The 14,158-nt window shown below is 39.7% G+C and overlaps 1 protein-coding gene across 2 annotated transcripts in view; it reads left to right on the top strand.

Annotated features, from left to right (window-relative positions):
* The first annotated feature begins 4,829 nt into the window (after positions 1–4,829).
* The window catches only part of fryb (furry homolog b (Drosophila)), a 47,120-nt gene continuing 37,791 nt past the window's right edge, over positions 4,830–14,158 (top strand). For both annotated transcript variants that reach the window (XM_061055051.1, XM_061055050.1), the window contains exon 1: positions 4,830–5,676. In XM_061055051.1, coding sequence (XP_060911034.1) covers positions 5,430–5,676 — 247 coding nt within the window. In that variant the 5' untranslated portion in view covers positions 4,830–5,429. The remainder of the gene's footprint in view (positions 5,677–14,158) is intronic.

Genomic DNA, 14,158 nt, shown 5'->3' with positions numbered 1-14,158 from the left:
TATCTGCAAGTATGAATATGGTTACACTTGCACATTTGCCTCCTTCTTCATTAGATAATTAATTTGAGGTTTCAAAGAGTTTTAAGTCCAGACAAACTAACAAAAATTATCAGAATTTAATCTAACATTACATGTTTTTACATGTCTATATTGTCTATCAAGTTCCAGATACATTTTCCTGTATTTCAGTGAAAATAGAGTCTGACCTGTCTCTGCTAAACTGGCGGCTTAACAATAAAATACCTTTTTCTTACAGAGGAACAGTAGAGCTCTAAAATAAAATAATCAAAAAGAAAATGCATGGGGTGCCACTACCAGGTTTTTGGGCAGTTCTTGTAGAGCAGGTGCGCCGATAAAACGATCGCCTCAAACAGTACTGTGATCTGTCTATGGTATGCAAAAATGATTATTTCTGTAATGGACTCAAGGTGGCACTATTGTAGAGCCAACTCGTAGGCCTGATGATGACAGGAGAAAATAAACAAAGGTGAAGGACATCTGAATGTTACAATTGATTCTCAACCAACACTTATCTGTCTTGTCAGCAGTGATTCTTTTAAAGTCTAAACATTTCTCATGAGATATCATGGAAATATCAAGAGTATATTCTGTTCATTTCAGCATAACAGATTTTTTTTTTGTATTAGTTGATCCCGCTGCCTTAGCCCTGTCCAGACTTCTGAATTTCAGCCCATAACCATCTCTTGATGTAAAAAGAAAATGGCTATTCAGTTGCTTAATCAGGCTGCTGCTGCTGCTTGGGCACCTGCTCACATGATTATGAGGATGATATGACTTTGAATGGCTTCTCTGTGCTCCTGATCATTTTAAGGAGATGTAAAGAAAAGGAAGTTTCATAAGAAAGAAAGGAAATCACTTAAAGGCCTAGTGCTACGTCATTCTGCATTCTTCCACAACAACTACAGTTACCATTACATCAGTTACTGTGCCTGTGAAAACCTGCAAAGTAATTACAGGATGTCAAATCAAAGTCTGCTTCGGAATTATTATTTGCTTCTGTAACCATAAAAGCCAACAATTAATCCAACCAAAAGGAAACTCCATGTTTTTATATGTGCTGTTGCTGATAAGGGTTTACAATATATTCTTGATCATCTACATAAATCTACGTATCAAAGCTGCATTGTTCGTCACAAAGAGGTTGATCTGTGTGGTGAGTCACTCCTATCATTAATTCTATCCTTCATCCCGCTGAACCCCTGAACCGCAGTCCTTGTTGACGTGCATAATCCAAAAGTAAACTTGTTTATGTCCTCATTTCTCCTGTTAGACCGGGTTGCCGAGCATCCGGGGCAATCTGGGCGACTGTTAACATGACAACATATTTGAGTGACAGGAGAAATAAAAGGGTCTGTTTCTGCTGTGGCAGAGGTCTCAGAGGGTGCAATTTAAATGATAAGTGAAGGGTTTATAATCAAAGAAGAAGTGGTTCATGGGGTGACGTTGCTTCCGAGGTGATTTTTTTTGGAATTAAAAAAAGGTGTCTAATATTAGCAACCCTGTCAGCGTGTTTAAAGGCACACTTCATCTCTCAATGTAAACCATCACCTGAAAAAATCTATCACTAGACTACTGCTATTGAAAAAGTAATTACCTGGCAAGTGAATGCAACAACTAGTGCTTCACAATAACTCTATCAATGGGATCAGATGAAAAGTTCAGACTAGGAAGTAAAGTAGTAAAAAGATTGTTGATGATAATAATACGCCTCAAAAAGTCATCATGGCACATTCCTTGTGGTTTTCTTTGGCTCACAGTCATGTGTTTGGGAGAGAAAATAGTTTTATATTTCAAACAGTATGTGAAGCTGGCTGGCATTCCTTTTGTCTGTTGTTAAGGATCATTTCTCCTTTCAGCTATATGTCCCTATTAGCACTGGCAGAGATGTACTTCATGTTTATTTCACATCAGGGAAAACAAGACATAAAAGAATAGTGACCAATGTGATAAAAGCAAATGTTTGGAGTGAGATAAAGAACTGAATCACATAGGATAGACAAACAAAGATGTGCATGACCCAAACAGCACAGACAGTCAGAAAACATAGCTTTGTGTTACTGTTTGCCCAGTTTTAAAGGCTAACAGGCCATGAACTTGTGGGTTTTATCTCTTTGGGTGCATTTGGTTGTCTAACGGTGCTTTATCATAGAAGTTTGGTGCACTTGGTGCTATACAGGGATGAAGTTGCAGCAAAACATTTTTTTTATTTGGTTCAGTTTGCTTTCACACTGCACACTAGCTCCTGTCAGTGACAACTGCCATCAGTCCTAATGATGACCCCAAAGTTAACAGCAGGATTGTGCCACAGAAGAATGGCATCCCGTAGCATGGTTCAGTTTGGCAGTATCTTTAATCGATAAAATGGAGATAAAGTTATATGTTGTCTGTGCCAGCATAAACTGGCAAATTGACCGCAAGCAGTAACCACATATAGCACAGGCAAGTGGACATTCACCTGCAAGGAGGACTGAAGGCTGGTGTTGTTAGCAATGCAACCCCTAACTGCTTTTTGGTTCTCTTCCCTTGTTTGGTTCGGGTCACGTTCTCACTTAAAGCGAACCAAACTCTGGTTCACTTGGAAGCCAACTGAGAGCCTGGTTTTCAAGCAGACCACAGTTTGGTTCTTTGATCAGCACCAGAGTTCGTTTGAGCGTACAAACCACCTTAAACCAAAAAACCTATACGACAAATTGAACCAGAGTTTGTTTCAAAGGGACCAAACAGCTCAGGTGTGAATGCACAAATGTGCAAAGTCTGCTTTCGCACCACAGAAGAAATGGAAGTTCAAATAAATAGTGAATATTTTTGTCAGTGATTTATGTGGCATGTTAATTGTTCTCCATGTTTTTTTTGTTTTTTTTTGCATATTTGAATACAACAGTGCTTCCTGCTCTATCCTGTTGGGAATACACCGTCTGCATTTTATATCAATGTAGTCAACTCTCTTTTACACCTTTACACAAAGTAAAACAATACAGGGGCTTATTTTCATCAAGGAGTTTATACGTGCATTGAAGGAAGACTAGATGGGATAATTTACTGTGTTTGAGCCACTCAGTATTAACAGAACTGACTAATCAGGTCAAGCAAACAACAGAGCGAACAAACCTGAGTAGCTTGTCAGAGAACCCCAGTGGAGCCCATTATCATCAATCAACAACTGCATCCAGGGCCAAAAATATTTTCCATCCACCTACCGTAGATAATCTTCTGTAGATCTGTATATTTCGCATTATTACAATCTAGTGTTCCTTCCTCTATCACCCAAACCCATGCACCCATATTTCCTTGTTAACACAGTTCTGAAGTTGATTGGTTAACCTAAGTGTTTCCCTTCATTGGTTGACCAGATTTGTTGATGGACAGGAAAAAAAACAATCTCCTGTGTGTGTGTGTGTGTGTGTGTGTGTGTGTGTGTGTGTGTGTGTGTGTGTGTGTGTGTGTGTGTGTGTGTGTGTGTGTGTGTGTGTGTGTGTGTGTGTGTGTGTGTGTGTGTGTGAGACGTGATATTTGGATGTTGTGCTTCCCTAAGGGATGGCACGCCTCTCTAACTGACTTTGGCACAGTGCCTCCCTGCGCTTGTTTGCCACCTTTAACTCTTTCCTCCCCAGATGGTAAATGATAAAAACACATTTTTAGAAATTGTGGCAAACTGTTAAATACCATTGAAAATAAGTCATACCGTATAAAATTGAGCTGGGTTTTTAAAAGAGGGAAATGAAAGTTGTGTTGTTTTTGCAACTTTGAGCTCTCAGGTGAAGCACTCAATGGAGCTGATGTCATGACAATAGTGACATAAACAGCAGGAAGTCACCTCAGGGTAGGAATCTCCCGAGAGACACTATACCTGTCGAAAACAGAAAATGGCTGATCAGGGTGCAAACCTAGAAGAAGTTACACCATTTGATTCTTTCGTCTGGTGTAAAAGGGCTTCGGTTCGGGCTGTGTTTTGTCCATTAAGATAGCTTTACATTGTTTAGGTAGTGGGTGGGATTGGGGTCTAATTTTAGCAGCTAGAATGAAAATGACTTTGCCAAGGAAATTACAGCACCACATGTAATTATGGTTAGACAAAACAGTAAACTGAATTTCCTGTGAGATTAGTGTTTTGTAGATAAGGGACAGGGAGGACCTTTGAGATTTTACTGAGGTCTGGGTTCATTCTTGGTCTCTTATCAGGATGCACATTAGGCCTGTACAACATGAGAAAAAATGCAATGTGCACAAAAAAAAATTAAAGTGTACATAAAAGCTTTAACTCCCAGTTTCTCAATATGCTATACTTCATGTTTACACTTAAATTTAAAAATCATTTTTTAACCACTGATGTAAAGAAAACTGCCCAATAGTAGGTTTTATAAGATTATAAATATGATTTTGGCTAGCTGCAGGGCAAATTTTTTTAAGTACATCTGCCAAAACAAGACCGTGTGTGTCTGTTCCCGTGTTCTTCCTGTTTGTGTTTGGCTTTGTTTTCCCCTTTTGTAAAGGGGTGTGTCTGCCTTCAGTAATCCTACACCGTTAACACATTCAGGTTACTGTAACTGGCTAAACAGCCTCGACCAGTGAGTGCTGGGACTCACACCCACATGCCATGTGTTGGCTGTCTGATCAGGCAGATGCATGCCATTCTGTTGTGATGTTGCTACTATTTGAGCAGGAAAACATTTTTTTTTTTAAGAAAGAAGAAAAACAGGTGTGTGCAGGACAGAGGTAATGTAATAGCAAAAAAAAAAGTCTGGAGGGGGTAGTTGAAAAAATCCAAAGAGACAAATGAAGACAGCAAGAGGGAGAGGCCACTTCCCAAACCACCCAATCAAGCTGCGTTCTTGGAATTGGATCCCTCCCTTGTTCTCCACCTGAGAGCGGAGAGACGGATCCGTGCCTCAGAGGCTCAGAGGAGCGAGAAACACACAGAGAGAGAAACACAGCAAAAGTGAGAGCAAAAACAAGGCACACAAGAAGACAGTTGAACTTTTACAGAAAACAAAAAGTGCCTCTCAAACAGAAGAAGATAGAGCGATTTTTGTTTTTTATTCTTGTGAAAGAGACTCGAGAGGAAAACCTGAATTCCCAGGAGAGCGGTGTATCTGTATCAACAAAGCAATGAGCTCACTCTCTTTGGATTGAATGAACATAAAGGAAAGAAACACTCCTGAGAAGAAATTGGATCCCAAAAATGTGGACAAAAGGGTGATGAAGAGAAACTAACATGGATTTAAGGACTGCCCGATCAGTCTTTTTGAAACTTTCTGGAACACGTTTTTTTCTTTTTCAGCAATGTTTTCTTCATTTCTTTTCCTGCTCAGTCTACAGTCAAATCAAAATGTAGTCTTTTTGCTAGTTCCCAAAAGGTCCAGGTTTGGACATTAGAATACCAGTAGCGTGTTGGACCAGATATTTGAGACATGTCTCAAGAAGATGTAAGAAGCACCAAAAGCATTGGGGCTGAAAGTGGCACTTCAGACCACTGCAATGGCCACTCTCAGAGCCAAGTACTGGACCAGGATCTGCAGGGAGAGTGCCAAAGCCAGGATGGGATAGTTCTAGAGCGTATCGCCTCTCTTTCTCTGGACATGTTTGACCCCAGTGACTTCACAGGGAGGTTTACTAAGATCCAGTCTAGGTCCAGGAAGAGGATGGGGATCATCAGAGGTAGGAACATACATGCCAAATATCTTTTGTTTTTAGTTTCATGAGGAAATGCAAGAGGTTGGATATGGGGAACAGGTTGGTTGACCAATGACCATCCAGCTGAAATGTAGCTCCTGTTCTCCCCGGCTGGAATGTAGGCTGTGTAAAAAAAAAAAAATTCAACCTGGGATAACAGGATGTAACATTGTAAATGTCTCACCTGTTCAGACCAGGTCTGCTCTCTGTTTACCAAAACAACAATGTCCTTTTATTTCTGAGACTTAAAGACAAGTGTTTTTGTTTTGGCTTTTGTAGACGGTGTGAAAGGGGAACATCCTGTGTTTTGAGTAAAATATGAGGCCCTATCTCTAATTGCGATCTACTGAATGGGAACAGTTCTGGCCTCAGATGTGGGCACATTTTTATTTGTGTGCCAATCTGGAATTTTATTGAAAACAATAGAAATCACGGGAGAACGCCAAGATATTTAGAATCAGAGTGTTATGGGACGTATTGGTAAATTGAATAGTTAGTGATATATCTGACTTTAGATTAAAATGTCTTAATCTGTGCACAACTATAGGGTCTGCCAGTACTAAACTAAGCATTAAATGGCTTTAGCAGGCTGGTTTGTTAGTGTGTTTAAGAGAGTGTAACCTCAGTTTCACTCTTCACTCTTTTTGTAGCTGAAAGCAATGTTCTATCTTGGCCCGAACTTTACGCCATTTATTGGCAGGAGGATGTGTTTATCTGTGACACTTGCCCTCTGTCCTTGTCATTTTTGTGAAGATTTACATCAGTATCAGTTGATCTCCCAATGGACAAACAGATCCTGTGTTTCTGCCTGTTGGAAACACAAGATCTTTCCTGGAAATCCTCCACCAGGAAAAAAGGCTTTCAGTACCATTAGTACCGTGGTTGACACTATTATCCATATAGCAACCTAAAGTTACAGATACAGAGTTTTACGTCAACTTTGATCTAAGTTGGAGGCAAAGTCAGGAGATATACATTTCAAGAAATCAAGCAGAAAAGTTGGCTTTTGCTGAACTTCACAAGGAGAGAGAAAAGTGGGTGTACACCCACTGAGAGTTAGTGTGAGGTAGGTGTAACAGAGTACCACCTGCACAAACACGTCTTTCAGGAGAAATTAACAGAGACGTCTCCATTGAATGAGCACATAGAGATCACAAAGGTTGAACTGTAGAGGAATGAAATGCCACGAAACTGAATATTCTGCGACTCGTGCTGTGATAATGTGCAGGACTGAAGCTTTGATGTTGAGGACACAGGTATGCATGGAATGAAAACTACTGACACACATGCACATTCTTCACTAAAGTTATCTATTTGATCAACCCAGCTGTGTCAAGGAGACAGCACTGTGTGAACCGTGAGTCTCAAACAGTACCTCTGAGCGTCTGAGTGCTGTGTGCATCTGCATTGTGATGGAACAGTTAACACCCACAACAATGAACATACAGTATGTGTGACACATGTTTAGCGGTGTTTAACAGATACACTGGGACTTATGGGACTTTTCTTTTTTTTGTTTGTCATTAATGAGTACTCTCTTCTGCCTCTGTATCGGGGGAAACGGTTTTGGCCTCTTGCTGTCTACTGTTTTAAGACCTGAAATGATTAACTGATTAATGAATCAAAGATAAATTGAATATGCAAATATATTTTGACATTAAATGATTCTTTTTGGTGGATTCTTAAGATAAGATTAGCTTGTTTCAGTTTTTTGAATGTGCAGATTTGTTTTTTCATAAACACTAAATACTAAATAATCAATTTGAAGGTGCTATTTTGGGCACATTCTGACAATTTTCTGACATAGAAGTAAGTATTATTATTTTTTTAAATAACTGGCTTATAAATGGATTTTGAAAAATATTCTGTTGCAGCCTTTTGCATTGTCATCATGTCAGGAGTAAGACTTCCAATTTCAGACTGCCAATGAAAATAGCCTGCTTTAGCGTATACGCACTACCACAGGGTCATACCTGTTAAATTCAACATACATAGTGCAAGTACAGACTTTTCATGCACTGAATGGGAATGAAAGAGGCACCAATCTCTCTGGATTACCAAATTGATTTGGTCTTTTTTTGGTTAGAGAATAAGCAAAATGGTGAATTAATAACTTCTGTATTGGTGAAATTCTTGAGTCACATGTTTCTATGATTCAGAGCTGAATTGATCAGTCAATTAATAGATAAGAAAAACGATATGTAATGCAATTAGTGACTCTTGCAATTGTGTGTGTGTGAGTGTGTGTGTGTGTGTGTGTGTGTGTTTGTGTGGGGAGGGGTCACATTCCAACAGCTGAGGCCCTGCTCAGGCTCTGAGGAATCTTACATCTCCAAATGCATGTGATGAAGTGGGTGTCCATGGATTTTGTTTGTAAGCTAAGCTATACAAATATGTGTCCCTGTATCAAAAATGTCCCTACTCTATTGAGGTAATACATTTGAATATCATTTCCATATCCTGTTTTACACCACACAGCTAACACTCGCTCTAGAAAAAAAACATCTCGTTTACATCTAAAAAAAGATGATGATCTTATGAGACAAACTGCAGCTTAATCTTTTTTTTTTTTTTTGCTATTTAATCCCTCAAGAATTGTCGGTGCCCTCCTCCCCTGCAACTTTCCCTTCCGAAATTGTCTCGTGTTTTTTTAGTTTGCCAAATGCATATACATGAAGTGCAAGACCTGATGTAGTCCCACAACTGGCACTTGTGAATCTGATGGTTAGTGTAAGAAACAGGGTCAACAAAGAGTCAACCTTAACATGTTCATACTTTATCTGTAAGAAGAGTGTTCCACTCAGAGAAGAAGTGGATGCTGGGTTAAGATAAAGAAGAACAGACCTCGGTCAAATAATACTTTTCAGCAAGTTGAGGAAATGCAAAGAAAACTTACGCTTGACGTTTTGAACAGTTGCAGGAGAACATAATAATCATTTGTCCTTATTCAGAACGCAGTTTAACGCAAAGGCAGAAAATGTCATTTGTTAGTGCTATTTGGCCGAAGACCATCTTAAAATAAAGTTGCAGACAGGAATAGGCCTGCAGAGGTTTTTGGCTATATTTCTCCTCCTTTGAGATTAGACTGTAATTGTCTGTTAATGTGAACCAGGCCATCCTGTGCTTGGCAGCTCTCCTGTGAGCTGCAACTTTTGCTTGATACTGTATCTTATGCAGTTTCTCCTCTCCCCTCCCCTCCCCAGCTTCAGCTCTCTCTCCCTCACCCGGTTGCATGTCCTGTGGCACTTCCGCGGTTCATCCAGGGAATTACAGGATGACCCTAATTATTCACTTGTACTTCCACTCTAACTCATCAAACCGTAGCATCATTGCCGTGATAGCCATCATATCTCTCAGCGTGGACAGCCAGGGGAAAAAGTGAGGGTTTAAAGTAGAGGGAGAGAAGTTGTTTTCACTCATTGGTGTATAATTTTCATGATCCCTTCTACAATTCTTTAAAGGAATGGTGTAGATTTTAACCATAGCAGCAGTGATTAAAAATAAAGTCAGTTGCCATAGCAAAATATTTTGTTACTTAAGAGTTTGGTAACACATTGTAATCCAGTTGGAGTAAATCATCTGTGGAAATTCAAATGAGGGATATTTAATTAAGCAAGCCTTCTAACCAACTTGTTTTACACACTGAAATCTCTAAAAATGGTTAATGGTAGTCCAGCATCAGCTGACTGTGATTCCCACACTTAAAGGCATTAATCACTGAATGTTTGAAAACTATAATTGCAGGACAGCCAGTATCATGCATCAATACAAATAAATATAGAACACTTCTTTTAATAGCCGGATGAGCGTGCCAAATCTACTGTATAGAAATCAATGTAATTGATCAAACAAACCGTAATGAATGTTCATCACCGCCCTGTGAATGATGTCGTTTCATCACGTGACTCAGCAGCATCAATGTAAGTATGGGCTAAAGCTGAACTGATCAATCCAAAGTTTTAGCTTATTGCAGAAAGGTATTACATGGTCATGCACATGGTCTATAAATAACATCAATTACAGACCACAAATGCTTAGGCCTAATGTATCAATGTTGCCAAATGTTGTCTACCACTATGAAAATTGATTGATCATCTGTCGAGTTTTTATATTATTCAAAATTTACTAAATGGAAAAAAATAAAACTTGCTTGAAAATATCAAGTTTCTTTGTTCTGTTCTAGTGTTAGGTCAAACATCTTTTTAAAAAGTTATATGAGAGTCTAAAACAGCAGTTCCTTAAAAAGAGTTAGAGATTTAGAAAAGTGTTACATTCCCTTTTACTGTTTAGTTTTTCCTTCTACTTATTGAACATTTTTTTTTTAAGTGTTTTTCCTTTTCCTTATGATTCTCTCTTGAGCTTTCAATATGTACGTAACTGAGATCACTCCCTCAGTCGCTTAACTGCTGCCTTTGTTATCGATGCTGCTAAGGATCAGTACATTTCTAATCAAAGTCATTTGCGTCAGAATGGACAGGTGTGGTCCATAAACCATGGCCCATTGCATCATGGGAATGTGAGCTAAAATAGCACACATCCATTTTCATATGAACCTTTGTTCAAGGAGAATGTTGTTGTTGTTGTTGTTTTTCTGAAAGTGTAATATTGACAAAGGATATAAATATTTATTTATTGAGGTACTTCTTTTTCAAAAGCAAAAATGCTCAACAACGATTTAATGCAATAAATAAAATAGTTTGTAAAGAAAAAGGCTGCGTGATTTTTCCTAATGTACCTCAGAGGGTAATATTTTATTAGTAGTTTAACCAGTATTTATTTTATGATTTATCTTTAATTTATCAGTTTTAGCAACCTTTTAAGAATATATATTTAATTTTGCATAAAACCATCTTACTTTTTATATAAATAAATGACCTCTGCAGAAGTGTTGCACGGCTTTGATTTAACCCTTAGTAATGTCTGCCGGTCGTCCTCCCAAGCAGCTTATGGCCTCAATAATCTGCATCAAGTAGGGACACTTTGTGTTTTAAAGTAGCGGCAAAATAAAGAGGGGGGAAAACAATGACTCACTATTGCTAGTAAAGCTTTATTGCTGTGATCTGTTGTGATAATAATTGAAGTCCACTTGTATATTTCTGCAGTTTAATACAGTCAGTGCTTCTTCGGTTTAGATTTTGGAAGCTGCACGCTTAGAAGAAAACTGTGAAAGTGACAATGTCAAAAATCGTATTAAAAAAAAAGTTTCCTCTATGCCCCAGTGAAAATAACACCATAGACTATACTGCTTAAACTTCAAAACCTGAATCTGAACACTTATTATCGTTCATTCTATATCAAATAATGTAATTTCGTACAGAGGTCATTGCTTATTGCCTGGTTGCACAACCATCACACACTCATCTAGAAATAGTACACATGCAGCCCACACTTTGTACTCACATCTCTGTTGGAATGCATGTGCAGTATTGACTCAGACACGCGATGCCATTGACCAGTTATTCTCGGCAATTCATTAGTGCTGACTGCCTATCAATGCATCTCTTCGCTCTCATTGGCTGAGGCGGGCTTACAACATGCTCGCTCATCACTTATTGTGAGACAGAAGGACAACATTATTCCACTTTGCCTTTGTCATCTTCATTTCACCGGTCTTCTTCCTTCCACTCTATCTTCATTGAGCAAATCTGCCCTCCCTCTATTTTCTGCAATCCACCCTGTGCGGTGCGATCTACTGTATGTTTTTCTCTCCCTCCCTCTCTCCCCTCTCTCTCCTCCCCCCTCTCTCTCTCTCTGTCTTTCCTCTAAGAGGATTGGCTGCTTGCATCTACCAACATCTGTGTATCACTGTCCTGAGAGAGCAAAACAGAGAAGGGATGGGGGGTGTTAGCCAGCAAGATAGCAACACAGAGCGCAGGCAAGGCTGACTGCCACTCTCTTTTTCCTTTCCCTCTGACACATACACATTCTTTCTTGGACATACGCACACACACAAACAAACACACACTCAGCAGCATACAGCAGCAGAGCCGCAACATCCGCATCGCTGGCTGCCCACCCGCATCCCTCTCTCCTGCTCCCGCACTCTCTCTCTCTCTCTTGGATTGCTCGCACGGCTCTCCTCTCACTTGTTCTGTCCGCAACGCCTCATCCTGCCGTCCTGTCCCCCCTCTGCTGTCTGTCACCGTGGCGACATAGCCTCCGCAGCCATGGCGACCAGCCAGCAGGATTCAGGCTTCTTTGACATCAGCATCAAGTCTCTGCTCAAGTCGTTGGGAGGGAGTGAGTACAGCTTACACATCCCAGTTGTTGTAGCTGGTATACAAACACAAATGTGTGATACTGTGTGCCTTTCATAACAGACCAAGTAGTTGTCAGTACATGTGCTGTGGTGTGCAGACGTTGCTTATTTTCTTTTCTGTGTGTGTGTGTGTGTGTGTGAGGTTGAGGGGACTGAAAACCAGGCAGCATGCAGCATGATCCACACTGTCAATATTTGGCAATCTTACATAATGGAGTAATGGAAGACCAGTGGTTGAGAAGGAGGGAGAGAAACCTGCTTCAGGGGTTAGTTCAGGGTAAATCTGGTTCCTCAGCAGATTCCTATCTGAGACAGTCTTGGATTTTGTTATTATCTTCGTGCCCAGCATTAAAGCTAAACGCGGAATGTGCCATTCATTGTAAAAGAAATCTGAAGGTTAAGATTAGTTGTCGTTCTCTCAACTCTCGCTCGTGTGCTGTTTTTTTTCACTCCGAAAGACTCGAATGTCTTCATCAGTTCCTCTGTTATTGAATCAGTGTTTACCAAACACAAGGTGACGCTACTGTAAGTCACTCGGAAGCATTGTAGGATAAACCTCAAGCAGCATTTTCCCCCCACTGTCGCCACCTGGACATACTGTACTTTTGCCCACATTCAGCAAAGGGGCTCATAAACACGAGACATCAAGTAAGAGGGCTTTATTTATTTCATCACTGGGGACTGTAATAAAGCCATCAACATGCTGCATCGTGTTTACTGTAACATCAATGTGTTCTTACTGATGCAGAGATGAGCCAGCAAAAATCTCCTGTTGTGAACCTCTGTAATCCTCAGTTATTGACTGAACAGTGCCTGTGTTAGCTCTCATTTTGCCCAGGTATACACTTCCAGTACGTGTTGGTACTTTAAGTATAAGTGTTAAACAAAAGCCTTGTTATGCACTCTAATGCTAAACAGTCTGCATGTTATGTCTGTGCTTTTTTATTCCGTATCAATTCAAGTGTTTAGTGTACGTGCAGGGCAGCAGCGAGGAGCGAGGAGCTCATACGTGTGGTATGAGCTGAAGGTTAGCAGGGGTTATGATGGTATAAGCGCTGCTTAGAGCTACACGGAAAGAGATGTGTTGATGATTGCGCCATTTGTGATCAAGTAATATAAAAGCAATCACAGGTCACATGATATAGAGTTGTTTTCACTACATGGATTAAGTTTAGCTGTGTGTGTTTTTCTGCTTCAAGGTCACGATTAATGAAGGCAGTAAGGAGGCTAGAAAGCCAACAAACGGGCCCAATAACTCCACTTAGGTTAGATAAACAGACAAATAGCTGACCTCATCAGGTTGAACTTGTTCCGCGTCATGCCAACGTGACCAAATCAGTCATGTTCAGGCTTGTGTCAACGACAACAACACGCTCCAAATGTAAATAAAGGGATTACCTTTCTATGAAAATGTTCGCACAGTAATGTAACCTGCCATTTAAAACCATGTTATTGTAATTCCACAGACACTCTTTTTTCCCCTGTCGATAATGTTTTCTAAACATGTGTAAAGGAGGCCTAGATGTAGGCTAAATCATCAGTGATAATAGTCAAGAAACAGACTTACATTTTACGTCAAGCTTTAGTATTGTCTGTGTGAATTCAAGCGTGAAGCGTTGCCTTTGTTGCACTTAAAGCTCATATAAGTAACTTACAAAAGGCCAATGAGGTAAAAACTAAACAAGCAGCTGTTACACAGAGAAAAATGCTAGAACACATTAATCACAGCTGCCTTCTCTTAAAAACATACAGGTTTAGGTTCTGCTAGGTCTTGTCCAAAGCAGTTGGTTTCGTAACTATCTGTGTTCCTTAAAGTGACTCATCCCAGTCCACTTAACTTTACTGGCAACATAAACATACAAGCAGATCTGGAGTTATCCTATTACAACCTGAGAAAACGTTGTTTTAATATGTTGGCCTTTATTTCAACATCTACTAGTACATGAAGACTTACGTTTAATATCCATGAGTTAGATGTTTCAGGATGTGTTTGTGTTTGTTAATTCACTCTGCCTCACCTCACGTAGTTCACCCCTCAAGAATGTTTATTTGTTTTAGGACACCCTGGTAATATCTAAAGTTGTATCCTTACAAGTCCTGCAAATAATGGTGACTTTCATTTTCAATCGATTGTTCTGTCTGTGAAAATATCGCCCCAATTTCCCTCAGAGTTTATTCCATTTCACCAACCATCCAATCTCAACCATA

This window comes from Labrus mixtus, chromosome 14 (genome assembly GCF_963584025.1).
Source record: "Labrus mixtus chromosome 14, fLabMix1.1, whole genome shotgun sequence".
Lineage (NCBI taxonomy): Eukaryota > Metazoa > Chordata > Actinopteri > Labriformes > Labridae > Labrus > Labrus mixtus.
This window is presented reverse-complemented; position numbering and strand designations above follow the sequence as displayed.